The sequence below is a fragment of the Brienomyrus brachyistius genome, chromosome 10, assembly GCF_023856365.1.
Source record: "Brienomyrus brachyistius isolate T26 chromosome 10, BBRACH_0.4, whole genome shotgun sequence".
Classification (NCBI taxonomy): domain Eukaryota; kingdom Metazoa; phylum Chordata; class Actinopteri; order Osteoglossiformes; family Mormyridae; genus Brienomyrus; species Brienomyrus brachyistius.
The window spans coordinates 12533491-12547412 of record NC_064542.1 but is presented as its reverse complement, the minus strand read 5'-3'; the positions used below and the strand labels follow the sequence as shown (position 1 = coordinate 12547412).

At 43.7% G+C, this 13922-nt stretch overlaps 3 protein-coding genes across 5 annotated transcripts in view; 2 read left to right on the top strand and 1 right to left on the bottom strand.

Moving 5' to 3' along the window:
• camta2 (calmodulin binding transcription activator 2) overlaps positions 1-4406 on the bottom strand; it is a 33550-nt gene extending 29144 nt beyond the window's left edge. For 2 of the 3 annotated variants that reach the window (XM_049027312.1, XM_049027314.1), the window contains exon 1: positions 2112-2255. The gene's annotated coding sequence lies outside the window, so the exon portion shown is untranslated. Of the gene's footprint in view, positions 1-2111; positions 2256-4115 lie in introns of those variants that run through there. The other variant, XM_049027313.1, reaches the window with a different exon arrangement.
• Positions 4407-6955: 2549 nt separating this feature from the next.
• LOC125750865 (uncharacterized) lies at positions 6956-10057 on the top strand. The gene is made up of 2 exons (XM_049029189.1): positions 6956-7109; positions 7555-10057. The coding sequence occupies exon 2, from the start codon at positions 7580-7582 to the stop codon at positions 9611-9613; it is 2034 nt and encodes a 677-aa protein (XP_048885146.1). The 5' UTR covers positions 6956-7109; positions 7555-7579; the 3' UTR covers positions 9614-10057.
• Positions 10058-10624: 567 nt separating this feature from the next.
• Positions 10625-13079, top strand: trappc1 (trafficking protein particle complex subunit 1). The gene is made up of 5 exons (XM_049029190.1): positions 10625-10756; positions 11195-11308; positions 11779-11849; positions 11993-12131; positions 12215-13079. The coding sequence occupies exons 2-5, from the start codon at positions 11210-11212 to the stop codon at positions 12341-12343; spliced, it is 438 nt and encodes a 145-aa protein (XP_048885147.1). The 5' UTR covers positions 10625-10756; positions 11195-11209; the 3' UTR covers positions 12344-13079.
• Positions 13080-13922: the final 843 nt, after the last annotated feature.

Below are 13922 nucleotides of genomic sequence, written 5' to 3'. Positions count from 1 at the left end.
TTCAGAGCTGTTCTGTGCACAGGACATGCATTTGTGCAGCGGGAAGCACACAGCTCCGAGGGCACCTCATTGGAGAAGTATGGTATTGCAATGTATGTTTTTCAGGCTGATCCGAACTGCTCTCAGATCTCAAGTGGAGAACCAGGACAGTGTATTGACAGGTAGCTATATGAACTAGGTTGTGAAATACAGCTAAACCACAGCCACACCATGTCTCAAAAGTCAGGTGGCTCATCATGCAAGTCCCTGTGCATGAAAAAACGGCCAATCAAAAGAAAGATGTCAAAGGGGAAATTTCACACTTGACTATTACAACATAACTGTCAAACATATTCACCAGTGCCCCCCTATCCCCTCTCAGAACCCGCAGTTGTTCCATATATTTGCTCCGTTCCACCACCAGGTAATTAAACTAATGAAGTAATCTCCAGGTTCATAATTAGTTACATCAGGTGTGCTGGAAATGAACGATAATGAACACATGGACAGGCTGGGAGAGTCTCAGCGGTGATGTCAATAAAGAACCAAAGCGGACCCAGACTCCTACTGCCGCACAGCCTGGTTCGTCTTACAGCACGGTGACAGTCCCGTCTGTGCCCGGCTGTCTGTTATCTGCCATCGCGACATGGTACAGACAGACAATCAATTAGATTATCCTTCCTAGGAAGCCAATTCTCTGGACAGAACCTGATAAAGCAAGACACAGACTCCCCAATCGATACTACCGCTTAATCTATACTCCCGCTGTAGGAAAAACACAAGGAAATCCAACAGTCCTAATCACAAGCGACACGTACATGATACGCATTAGCACCATTGGTGAACCAGCTCTGGGAGGCGGCTTTCATAAAACGCAAATAAACATGCTACTGTAAAATTTCAAAACGCAACCAAACAAGCATGGTAATAAAACCTGGACCAAAAAGTGGTGTGGGCATACAGCTATAAAGAAAGCTGTTTAGTCATGGACACTAAAAGATCACGGCTTTTAAATTTGTACATTTCTAGTTTCTTGGCCAGTATAATAAATGTACTTTCAGATAACCATCTGCTGACATTCTGCCGCGACAATATCTGAAATCCTGCAAAAAGACAAACAGTTAATATACATATAATATATGTATATGCATATCAATAATGTTTTATGGGTTATTAAAGATGTTTACATTTATGAAACCGAAAACCAACTTTCTCCAAAGCACCTTACAGATTAGCGCAAACAATACATTAATTAATCAAGACAGACCCCGAGCAAACGTTTTACATCATCAATTTATTATTCACTATTATTAAGTAGGACGCGATTGTTTATAGAAGTCGGCAGGGACTGCTTTAATATTTGTCGAAAACAAACAGTAAAAAAGAAATAAACTTAGAAACATTTAAAATATATATTAAATTTAATTTATCTAGTAAGTGTCTCATTTACTCCAATTTAAAAGTAGAAACGCAGCTGTAAGACTGTGCTGGTCAGGGGGAATAACAGAACTAAGTTTGATATTATGTGAAAAACAGGGTTACACAGCAGAAAGGACTTATCTATTAAAACAACTTGTTAAATATGTCAGCGGGCTAGTGGTAGTTGGTATTTATTCGCTGGGACACTGTCAAGCTGCTGATTGTTAACAGGATGCAGCGCGGCGGTTCGCCGGCTCCGGGTTCCGGGCTCCGTGCACCGGGCTCCGGGTTCCGTACCACATGCCCTCAGCCAGGGCCCCGCCGCCGCTGGTTACTTGATCAACCTACCAACCCCGTCCGGGGACGCAATGACACAAACCAGAGACTATATTAACTGACTATCCAGCAAAACCTGAGCGATCGGGTAAGGCACCAAAGCATACGGCACCGGACTCTGCAGGCCGGCTGTCAGCGCTGCGTAAAAGGATCGATATTGCACCCGAATTATATCGATCATATTTCAGTATTAAACCGGCTATATGACCACAGTGCACAGGCAGCGATTCTCTGGCAAAGTGTCGCGAATCGACGGTGAAATTGCATAGCCGGTAGCGCAAAGGCAAAATCAACGGACCCTCGCTTTTAAAGGGTCTGACAGCGAAAGGAAAGCCAAGCAAGCCCGCAAGGCGGTGCAGCCCGGAACCCTCCCTCACCTTCCGCCTGCTCGCACGCCGCCATCTTCTTCCCTGACCCGGCGTCATCGGACTGTGGTGGGGGGAGGAGGAAAGCGGCCGCTGGAAAGCGAGACTGACACCCCAGAGCTTTGCGGGCTGTCAGTTTAATGCCACAAAATGACAATATATAAACTAAATGACAGTGAATGAAATGAGAATTTAGAGATGGGACGAGAAATCACCAAGCTTTAAAACACAGAGGATAGGGAAAATACAACTGAAAAAGGAGTTTTTAATTTAATCCAAAGTGTAACTTGTATTTTCTTAATTAATCTTGTTTTCTTTAATTATTTAAGTGTCGACATGATACTTTTAATTTTGACCTCCAACTTCAGCAGTAAGAAATACCGGAACAATGTAAGCGAGTTTAGAAAGAAATTTCCGTTCATACTGTTTTACGTTTTACTTCGAATAACAGCTCCACTGACAACCAAGATGATAGTCATACAAAGAATGTTTCACCCGTTTACGGCATTATATTTTTGAGAGCCTCTTTATCACATAAACATCCACGAGGATTTTAAGGATCAACTAGGATCAGCTACCTCATGACATCAGCTCCAAAGATTGGCAGTCGGACAAATGTGTCCTTTGCGATGAAACCCTCTCCTTTTTCAGTACTGTCCAGCTGTTACGACAAAAAAAAATCACGTTTTATGCACTTCATCATATATCTTTAGTCATTAAATGGTGAAAAAAACGTAAATGTGAAATTGATCCTGTATATCCGTGGGTCCCATAAAGGAGTGGAGAATATCAGATGAATGTCATTGAATACTCGGCATCCTGTGTATTCATCAATAGGACACAAGCACGTGTGTCAAGATGCATGAACATGCATCAGTACGAACCCACACTCATGCGGACGCACACCAGTCATATTTAGAAGTCGTGGAACATGCAATTAAGGGGTCTCCAGAGCCAAGGGTGGTCCTATGGTGCTTGACTAAGAAACAGGGGCGGAATAACCAAAAGGCAATGGAAGGCAGCCTCCTGGACCCCTCGGAAACTAGGGGCCCCATGAAAGAAGAACTTCCAGAAGTTATATTTAGGTATATAACATAATTTAATCATTTAAATGATAGCAGAATGTATGTTGTTTGCATTTATGGTGACAGTTTTCAAGGCAGACAAAGTTGTCCCCATTCCAGCTGTAATGGATTATTCTACTCTGAGACTTGCGCTACCCCGCTTTCTTATAACACTGGAGTCTAGCAGCTGTTCACTGCAAAGCGAACTGGCACAAAGTAACAAGGAGAAAAAGGCACAAAGATACAAGATTAACGTTACATCTCTAGAAGTGTTTTTGTAGAAATAAGTCAGTGAACTACTAGAGGACTCCAAAGCAGCTTCAGTACACCATGGCGGAGTGCCTGGAACATTGTTTGTGTTTTGTTGAGAGTTTTCCTTTTGTTTTCGGTTGGGTGGGGATCTGGTGAGTGGGGAGGTAAGGGCATATTGTTTACAACGTTTACATGCTCATCAGACAGTGTAGTGGCCGTGTACGGGCTGTGGATATCACAGTCACGCAGAACAGGCTTCCATCCATAGCTATTCATTTACCCCACGTGCCCAGTGTATGGGGCATTTTGAGTGTGGAGGATCCCATTGACCATATGATAAACATGAACTTACAGTAGAATGACTTTGTGCTTGTTTACATGCATTTTTTTCTTCTAATGGTTTGAATAGAGCTGAACCAAGCCAGGAAAATATACCCCAGAGCATAACCAAGCTGCCAGACCTCATTCACAGTCAGAAACAAGGGTTTGAATCCGGAGGGTTTCCTGGCCTGAAGCAAGCATGTCCTCATCTGTGTGTTGTAAGTGACTGGGTGTTTTTCCATTTCTCCGTTGACCTCTGTCTTTGACCTTTTCACCACTTTATGCACAATAGTGCATTCTTACTAGTAATAAAAGGCTTTACCCACTGCAACCTGACCACTGCGACTCCCCCGCAAAATTCTCAGCAGATGGTACTTACTGGAACTGCTCGCTGATGCCTGAGGTCGCGTTCGCAGTCAGTGGATGCAGTCGCTCTTCTTGCATCCTTGTATCTCGAACCAATGCACACACATCGCAATCAAGGCGTGTGCGCATCCCTCTACAGCTGCCTGCCTTTCCTTCAGAATATCCCTGCCAGCATCACCTCGGTCATTGTTCCACATCAGCCGATGGAATTCTCGCCGAAACAATCACAATTTTTTACGCAGTCACTGAGAAAGTCAAAGTCACTCAGCTATATCTGCACAGCATGACCCTAAGGATACTTGGATGTCAACTGCACAACTTGTGAATCCTACAGAATCATCATCGTACAATACACCTCATAACCCTCATTTATGATTTCATTTTATTTTGGTTTTGGGAGTTCTGAGGTCTATCTGGCAGTTAGTGCTTTCACACCCCCTAGTGATGCTCATTTGTAATTGCAGCCCAGTGACTTGACACGTTCCTGCTGAAAGATAAATGCATTTTTTGAAAGGCCTTAGTTTAACATTGCAACTGAAGGCTACTTCTGCATTTGTAACGCAGTCCCGGTTGTAAGGCTGAACAAAGAGAGTAGCAGATGAACAGGGTAGGGGAGGTAGAGGTTCATCAGGCAGAAGAGCGGGAGAAGGTGTGCAGGCTGAAAGCCATGGTTGGGTGAACACCTGCTTACATGTGAGACATGATGAGGGACATGAACAGTTTCATTGGGATTAATCTCCTTAATCCCAATTGCCCCTTCTCCTCAGTGCCACATATAAATTGATATGTTCTCTCTTGGGGGCGGCTGTTGCCTCACACCTCTGGGACCTGGGTTCAAGTCTCCGCCTGGGTCACATGTGTGTGGAGTTTGCATGTTCTCCCCATGTCGTCATGGGATTTCCTCCAGGTACTCCGGTTTCCCCCCACAGTCCAAAAACATGCTGAGGCTAATTGGAGTTGCTAAATTGCCCCTAGGTGTGCATGTGTGAGTGAATGTTGTGTGAGTGTGCCCTGCGATGGGCTGGCCCCCCATCCTGGGTTGTTCCCTGCCTCGTGCCCATTGCTTCCGGGATAGGCTCCGGACGCCCCGTGACCCAGTAGGATAAGCGGTTTGGAAAATGGATGGATGGATGGATGTTCTCTCTTGGCACATGTCAGTGGGTGGAGGCCCCAGGGCAGGACCAGGACACACTGTGATGTCATCTCCCAGCTGCCTTGAGAACATCTGGAGAGCCACCAGAACAAGCAGAGTCTGTGGCTTTAGAATGAGAGGTGAGGGGAACTGAGCACCGGCCCCTTTTGCCAAAATATTGAGGGTGCCATTAGAGGTGCCGAATACCACCCCTGCAAAATTTACTGAAGAGATGCTTCCCCGCCAGTTGAGCACCTGCTGTACGAAAAAGGATCTGCACAGCATCGATCTGACTGAATGACAACCCCAGGAGGAGAAAAGCCTAGAGTCACATGGTTACTGTAAAAGAAATTCTCTGGGTTGACATGGATGTATTTGTCGGGTGCCAATAAATAAATAAACAGACGGCTGAACAGGAAATAAATGTAAGTACAAAAGTAAAGTGAAAAGGTATCCAATAAGGATGTTATTATGGTATGTGTGCCTGTTGGGATGACAAGCAGATCCCCATGGAAGCAGGAGAGCTATCATTAGCATTGGCATCCTCAGGATACGAGAAGCTGGGTAAGCAGAGCGAACACCCAACTCAGCCATTCCGCGGAGAACAACTAACAGGAAGACCACCCGAGCTGGCATGTCACTTCCTGTCCCTGTCACCCTGCTCCACAAAGCGAAGGCCAGCTTGGAGGCGTGAGAAGTATCTCATCCCATGACCTTGTCCCTTTCCTGGAACATCCACACCCTCCACTCCATCTCACAGGCACATTTCTGTTTTTTCACCAATATAATCTTCTAATTGTTGGACCAAAAGGAGAGCAAAGACAAACTCTGAAACAAAATCCAAACATAAATAATCAACCATATTAGGTTAAACATGTGAGTATGAGTCCTTATAATGGTGTGGTACAAACTAGCATTTCAAAACAAAGAAGGTACACTTCTGCATTTTGTGTTGAAAGGGCAGTTTGTACAATGTATTTAATTATTTGTACTGAAAAACCACAAGGAACTTAGACATAAATAGACTTTCAAATTAAAAGTTGTTGAGTTGGCATGGTGGCACAGTGGTTAGCGCTGTTGCCTCACATCTCCGCCATGGCTCCATGTGTGGGTTTTGCACAGGTTCCAGATTCCCTGGTTTCCCAAACTGTGAATGGTGTATGTGCCCTGCATTGGGTTGGCACCCCATCCTGGGTTATTCCCTGCCTTGTGCCCGTAGTTTCCAGGATAGGCTCCAAAACCCCATGACATTCCATAGGACAAGCAAGTATAGAAAACGGATGGAGCTAATATTTATGCCACTGTCAGAACTTTATTGCAGGTTGTAGGTAGCGTAACAGATACTATTCTTAGTCCAGAATAAAATTATGGATGCTTAACTAATCTATGCCTTTATATTCATCCTTCCTCCAGTTCTAATGCTTGTGACCAGTGATATGGTTGTCCTGACCACAGAGTACAACAGCCGGTTCCTGTTTTCAGGCCCAGCCAACGTGGTCAACGCTGATAGAGAGGCTGTGGAGCAAACGAATGGTCAAACAATAGGATTTGGTACAAAGCAGAAACACAGGGTCAGCTTTCTGCAAGTGATGCCTGGGTTTTGAGGTTTGGGGTGAGTGGTGTGAACTGACAGAAGGAACCGAGATAGGGTTTATCAGGATGTGAAGGTCAAGCTCCAAATGAGGCGTGGCAGCATGTTTGTGGGATGATCTGTCGTCCATAATGTGCTTGACATCCACGGGCATATCTACACCAACACTCATGTTATGTGGCAGTACAGGATGCACAAGGGCTCAGTTAAAGTCAATACAGGCTAAATGACTCAAGATTTAATGTGCTTCACTACTAAAAACAGTAAAACCGAAGAGAAATAAGGTAAATTCTTCTTTATCTTTATTTCCACTCAATGTACTTAAAAATGTTTATTTTTTTTTATTTCCTATTGTAAATCATTGATATTACAATCATGGTAGCACTACCCAAATTTAAATTGTGTAAAATGTAGAAGTGTTTTGGTATTAATTTCTTGAGATATTACATTTTGCTCATATTCATAATTTGTCTGTTTTTAATTAATAACTTGATTTTTAAAATAAAACATAAACCTGAACAAAACCTAGACATGCTCAGTTGTGTTAAGTATTGGAAAATGTTTACTGAACACTACACTATAATCTGATGATGTACTTAGGTTAAAGGAGTTTGTAGTACAGCCTGGTGAATGCTGTTAAAGTCAGTACTGGTAAAGTACCAGCCTCCCTGTTACTAAAGCAAAAGGTTTTTAATCAAGTATTTAAATTGGCTTCATTTTTCTTGGAAGGGCTGTGGTTGTCGCGTGGGGCAGAATGAGCCTCTTCTTCCTGCAGTTCCTCCTCCTCTTCCTACACCAGTGCAGCCAGCAGGCCTTCAGCAGTTGTGTAAGTGGAACAAACAAGGACCACAAGCCATTGGTGAGCTGCATAAATATGGGTCTGAGCGACATACCTTCTACAGTAGAATGGACCACAGAAGTATTAATCTTCAAAACGAACAGTTTTGCGTCCTTGTCCTGGACGGCCTACACAAACTTCTCGAAGCTCTATGAACTGGACCTCTCCCAGAACAAAGTGCCCGCATTACTAAAGACATCTGAGTTGGTCCTCCCTACACTGAAGATCTTACGACTCTCCAGCAACAGGCTCCAGGAGCTACCAGCAGATGCCTTCGCTGCCGCAGCCAAACTTGCTGAGATCTACCTGAATGGGAACCAGCTCCAAAACCTGAGCACTGCTGCCTTCAGGGGATTGACACATCTGGAGATTTTGGATCTCTCCCAAAACCGAATCAGGGCTGTGCCTAAGGACCTGCTATACGTAATCCCATCCACTGTCCTCAAGACCTTTGACATAGAGAACAATTCTCTTACTAGCTTGCCGAACATGTTCTTCAGTTCAAAGCCTAATATTCCTTATGTCTACCTATCCCAGAACCCGTGGGTATGTAACTGTGAATTGGAATATCTGCAAAGTTGGCTGGATGATGAAAGCTTCAATGTATACATCCACACAGGTCCAAATTCCGTTTTGAATGATGCAGAAAGTGTAGTGTGTGACAGCCCAAGCCATCTGAAAAATAGATCTATAATTAATTTGGAAAGCGGATATTGTTCTGAACCTGAAATTCAAGCTAATATTTCAGTTACTGCAATATATGAAATAGAAACGGAAGTCTCAGAAGAACATACACTAGCCCAAACGAAAGCAAACAGATTTCCTCCAACAACTGCTACAAAAACAACCATGCAGCCTAGATCAACCACACACTCAAGGCAAACGAAAGCAAACACATTACCTCCAACAACTCATAGAGAAACAACTGTACAGACTATATCAACCACATACTCAAGACAAACGAAAACAAACACATTTCCAACAGAAACAACTAGTACAGAAATAACAGTAGATCCTACATTTTTGACCACTGCCATGTTTCCAGCTGGGTTCAGTCCTTCAGTCAGGATGTTTGGGGAACAGGAGCAGAGGAGCAAGCAGAAAGGACCAGTGGTGGTGTACTGCTGGTGGCTGTTTGTGGGATACTTGTGCCTCTGTATCCTGCTCGGCCTGTGGCTCTGTGCTGGTTGCTTCTGGATCCTCCGAATTTACATTCGAGTTTACCTGCCGCTTTCCCGTTGGAAGAGGGCAAAAACAGAGCATCTAAGGCACGAGCTAAAGAGCGCAGAAGGGTCTGGAAAGTACAGAAAGATTAAGACGGCCGACAGAGCAGGGGACATCTCGCTGCCATTGGAAGGGGCAGGAGGAGTGCAGGCTGTTTTCCGCTCAATGCTATTCGTTTCTGTTAGTGATGAGGGTGAATGTGAGGGAGAAAATGCAGCGCTGACATCTGTGGAGATGGGCCAGGAGGACGCGACAGCTGGACGAGAGGGAGAAACAGGACCCGTGTTTATTAAAAGGCGGGAGAATGAGGACGTTATCAGGAAGTCATTGTACAGGGTGGTGAATCGCGACGGGGAACCATCAGTATGGAGGCACACGCAAAGCTACGAGCTTAGCGACAGAGACCCCGAGGTGAAGCGAGGGTCCAGAGAGCAGATGACACGGTACAGCTTGATCCTGAGAGAAGAGCAAGTGGATGGGAAGGAGGACGAGGGCGAAGTGCGTAGCAAGGAGAGGAGCTCAAGGAGTGGAGTGACAGCGGGAAATGAGTGGGTGGTGGGGGAGTGGGAATGGAAGCCAGGAGAAAGGGGACCAGTGGGACAGTCCATGAATGTAGGGGATCCAATGGCACTGATGCCACTGATGGGTACAGGAGTGGACTTTTTACCAGGAAACATGGACACATCTGCTGTCGACAGCCACAATACATCAGAAACATCTGTCTAAAGAAAGACTGGCTGCTCCCTGCTCATCCACTTCCAAGAAAGGCCTATAAAAGGAGCTCTTGCTCTATCATTGGATTATTAGCTAATAATTTTCTTTCGTTTTGATAACTGCCGACCATGAAGTATTTTATATTTTACTACTTGTTTATTTGACTGCTCTTTGCATTATATACATCAACCAGATTATTAATTAAACAATCAAATATCATTCTGTTTCTTTTAGGTAACAGCATTCTACATACAGTACATAAACATGACTAATTGTTATTTGCTATTTCTCTGATCTATTTCATTAAGTCTATTAAAAATGCAAATTTGCAATAATTGTCAGTCTTTCCATATAAATATTGCTCTCTAATACATATTATGCTTAAGACTTCATTAATATATTATGACTAACTGTTTTATCATGCAATCATTCAATAAAATATTATTAAAAACTTAACTGGAAATTCGAGTTCCTCCAAAAATTCTTGAGGTTAACTGGAGCTGAATTTAAGAATATATAAGACTGCGCTTCAAGATCTATTATTTTTTTGGGAGAAACTGCTCAAGACACTAACAAATCCGGACAACTCTGGCTAAGTGGAGAACATAATAACTCGTCATATTAACTAGTTAAACTAGTTAACTAGTAATTAATTAAACGTAGCTTTTGTACCTGCCCAAACTCTGAGTGACTTAAACATGTTTAAAACATGTCCTTCGATTAGTTATGGTAAGTTTTATTTTAACTTTCTTATAATAATGGTTGTTTGACTTATTGTGATCGACTGGACTCGCCGCCATATGTCCATTCTGGCTACCTAATGCCTTCTGAAATATCACCACGGAACTCACGGGTTAAATTATTACTGCAAATGAACAAATACTTGAATATACAGATAAATTTAACTTTAACCAAACCATTTTATTAAAACATTCTATTCTGGTATTTTACGACATACAATGGGAAAAACATAACTGTGTGGAATAAATGCTGACATTTGACGACGATTAAAATGATTTATAGTTTATTTGGCTATTGGCTCGCAATGACACCTACCACTTTAAAAATATGAACTAGGCCTTTTATTTTGAAATGTGACTCATCGGCTAAACCGGAAGCTTTGTTGGTGGCTGATGTTTCGGTTGTTTGTTTGAGGTAGGCTAAATAAAACTGGTAGTAGTATGTTTATTACGTGTAAAGTTGAATTTTAATCTCCCAATATCACATTTAGAAACGGTTTACTTTTTGAATTATGCTACATTTTGTACATTTTATCCAGCTCCTAGCAGCTAGTTCCTTTAAATGCCGAAATTGCACTCACGGGCTACATGTAGCTGACGCGGAGCGTTTTATTATTTCTTTACTACTTTTGTAGAGTGCTTAGTTTGGCCGTATTGCGAATTTACAAAAGAAAACTTATTCGTGCACCTGCGTCAACGTAAAACTTCGACTGAATAATGTCAAGCCGATAATTAGCTGTCTTGTGGTGCTGAGACCGGCTTCCATATGTACCCGCTGTTGCATGGCGTCCTGTTCCCGGCAAAGGTAAACTCTCTGCAACACAGCTGGTAGCCGGTGTGCTTTACCTTACAGCTCCCAGCCGAGCAAATGACGGTCCACAACCTGTACATTTTCGACCGCAATGGCGCGTGCCTGCACTACAGCGAGTGGAACCGAAAGAAGCAGGCCGGCATCTCCAAGGAGGAGGCGAGCAGCTGGCCGTTTCTCCACATTTTAACACTTAGCAAAACTAATCTTTACAGGGTTGCCAACTCTCACGCATCTGGCCTAACACTCATACGTTCAGGCTCAGACTCTCACACAAGAAATCTTACGGCAAATCTATATTATTCCATTATAAACCTATAATTAGCTACATCAAAAGCGCTGGGTCAGTTTGCAAACCCTACAGACTATTAACAAAATAATAAAACTGTAATATACATGTAAATACGGATGCGTGTATGTGTAGACTTGCCTTCAATTGAATCTCACTCCAGCCAGCTGACCAAAGTTGGCAACCCTGTCTTGAACTACTTTTTTTTGTCGTTAACCGTGCAAGACCTGTACCGTGAACATCACACGCAGTGCGTGCATTTAAAATCTCCACACGACTACCTGTCATGTGATTAACTCAGTGATTTCGGCAATTATTAATCTCTTTTCTGTGTTTTTAGGAATTTAAGCTTATGTATGGGATGCTGTTCTCCATCCGGTCCTTTGTCAGCAAAATGTCCCCTTTAGATATGTATCCTGCTGAAAGTGCACACTTTTAAGTGTGAGTAAAATGGCTGTAGGAAGAGTTGTGACGTTAACCTGGGTAGCGATCGCATCCTGGAGGAGGGGTGCCTCTTGCTGTGTGTCACTCCTTAACTCCTGCGTGCCTCCCAGGAAGGATGGCTTCTTGTCCTTCCAGACCAGTCGCTACAAGCTTCACTATTATGAGACGCCCACGGGGGTGAAGGTAGTGATGAACACTGACCTTGGTGTTCCCAACTGTAGGGACGTCCTGCACCAGATCTACAGTACGGTGAGGAGAAGGTTAACACTGTATTACTGTATGGGGGTGTGCCATGTACGACTGTGCTGATGCTGGGTAATATCTGTCTGCAGCTGTATGTGGAGTACATAGTGAAGAACCCCCTCTGTCCCCTGGGTGAGAGCCTGCGGAGTGAGCTCTTCAACAGCAGGCTGGATTCCTTCATCAAGGCACTGCCATTCTTCAGTGCGAGGGCGGGCTGAGGGGAAGCGGCTTGGATCAGGGTACTACTGGGGGAGGGAAAGGGTTAAAATAAGAGATGTGTGTGTGAGAGAGAGAGAGAGAGAGAGAGAGAGAGAGAGAGAGCCTATATCAACCACACACTCAAGACAAACGAAAGCAAACACATTTCCTTCAACAACTGCTACAAAAACAACCATACAGCCTAGATCAACCACACACTCAAGGCAAACGAAAGCAAACACATTACCTCCAACAACTCATAGAGAAACAACTGTACAGCCTATATCAACCACATACTCAAGACACACATCTGACGTGGGACCAGAAGACAGAGCTGACTGGTGTCCAGTAGGATTTTGGGGACGTGAAGATGTGGGTATTGTGGTGGTAGAACATGTGGACATTAAGACGATGTGAAAATGCACCGAGATGCACTGTATGTTCACCAGGACAAGGTCCCCGGGGGAGGGCGGAGGCTGTACAGAAGTAGATGTCCGCTGTGTACTTCCGAAACGGCTGTCTCTGTGTCCTGCCCCCGAAGTGACAATAAACATGGAGTCTTTCTGTCTGTGATTTCTTTTCTTCATAAGCCATCTTGCATAGGAGACATTTCATACCTGGCTTTCCCGTTACCATTTATGTGTGTTGTTAATTCAATGCCGTTTTCTTCTTACATTTGATTGCTTGTCAGTCGATTAGCTGAGGGAGCTTGTGTGGAATGACCGGCTTTCAATAAACTCTGCATGTCCTAATTTACTTAAGTCACCTGTCGTTTCTTAAAATCCGGTTTTGTGGCTTTTGGGGTATTCTTTGTACTGCCATGTTTTCCGTAAGCGTATTGCTTCACATCACGCAACGTTAGCTGGGGGAGAAAAGTTGAAGGGCGGGGGACATGATTGTGGCTGCAATCTGAGTAGGGACAAAAAGTAATGTTAGTTGGCAAACTACTTGATTGGCTCATAAAATTGGCCATACTTAGATCTGCAGGAAATCGCCTATTGCTCACTAGCCAATCAAGTTCTGCGTCCCTGAATTTTGGGGGTATGATGATTCATACTGCTGAAAATTAAAATTAAATGCAATGTAATACATTAAATGAAAACAGGAAAATGGCTAACAATCTTGTCATTACCATTTGGCGCCGCAAACTGTGTTCACTGAAATTTCACGCATTTTATTTTGCCGTTTAACGCACACGGTGAGTAAGAGAAGCCGCACTCGCCTTTGGCATTGTGCTGTTTAACACTCAACACCTCATGCTGATTCTTGCATTTTTTTTTTTAGATACCTATGTGAAAAAATTCCAAATGGTTGGCTGTTTTTCTCATGGTGGGCTGCAGCGATTGTTGGTTTATTGTACAAAAAGGATTCACAGCGCAGCCTCCCCTTCCTCCTTTGCTTCCCCCTGCACTGCTGGTGATAACACCGCAGCGCCGCACTTCGATAAATAAACGGGCGACTTATCACTGTGACACCCATTCGTTAAACCCGATCTTAGCTCAGGCCTGTCAGATTATGTTAAGTGATGAATTGGACTGGGGTTCATTAGTATGCAGTACAGCTCTTTATGTGTGTGTGTGTGTGGACATATAAAAATAT

Coding starts and splice junctions, on each gene's coding strand:
- LOC125750865 (XM_049029189.1), top strand. CDS start 7,580: ATGAGCCTCTTCTTCCTGCAGTTCCTCCTCCTCTTCCTACACCAGTGC.
- trappc1 (XM_049029190.1), top strand. CDS start 11,210: ATGACGGTCCACAACCTGTACATTTTCGACCGCAATGGCGCGTGCCTG. Junction 11,309..11,778: donor CCGGCATCTCCAAGGAGGAG/GCGAGCAGCTGG, acceptor CTGTGTTTTTAG/GAATTTAAGCTTATGTATGG. Junction 11,850..11,992: donor AAAATGTCCCCTTTAGATAT/GTATCCTGCTGA, acceptor CGTGCCTCCCAG/GAAGGATGGCTTCTTGTCCT.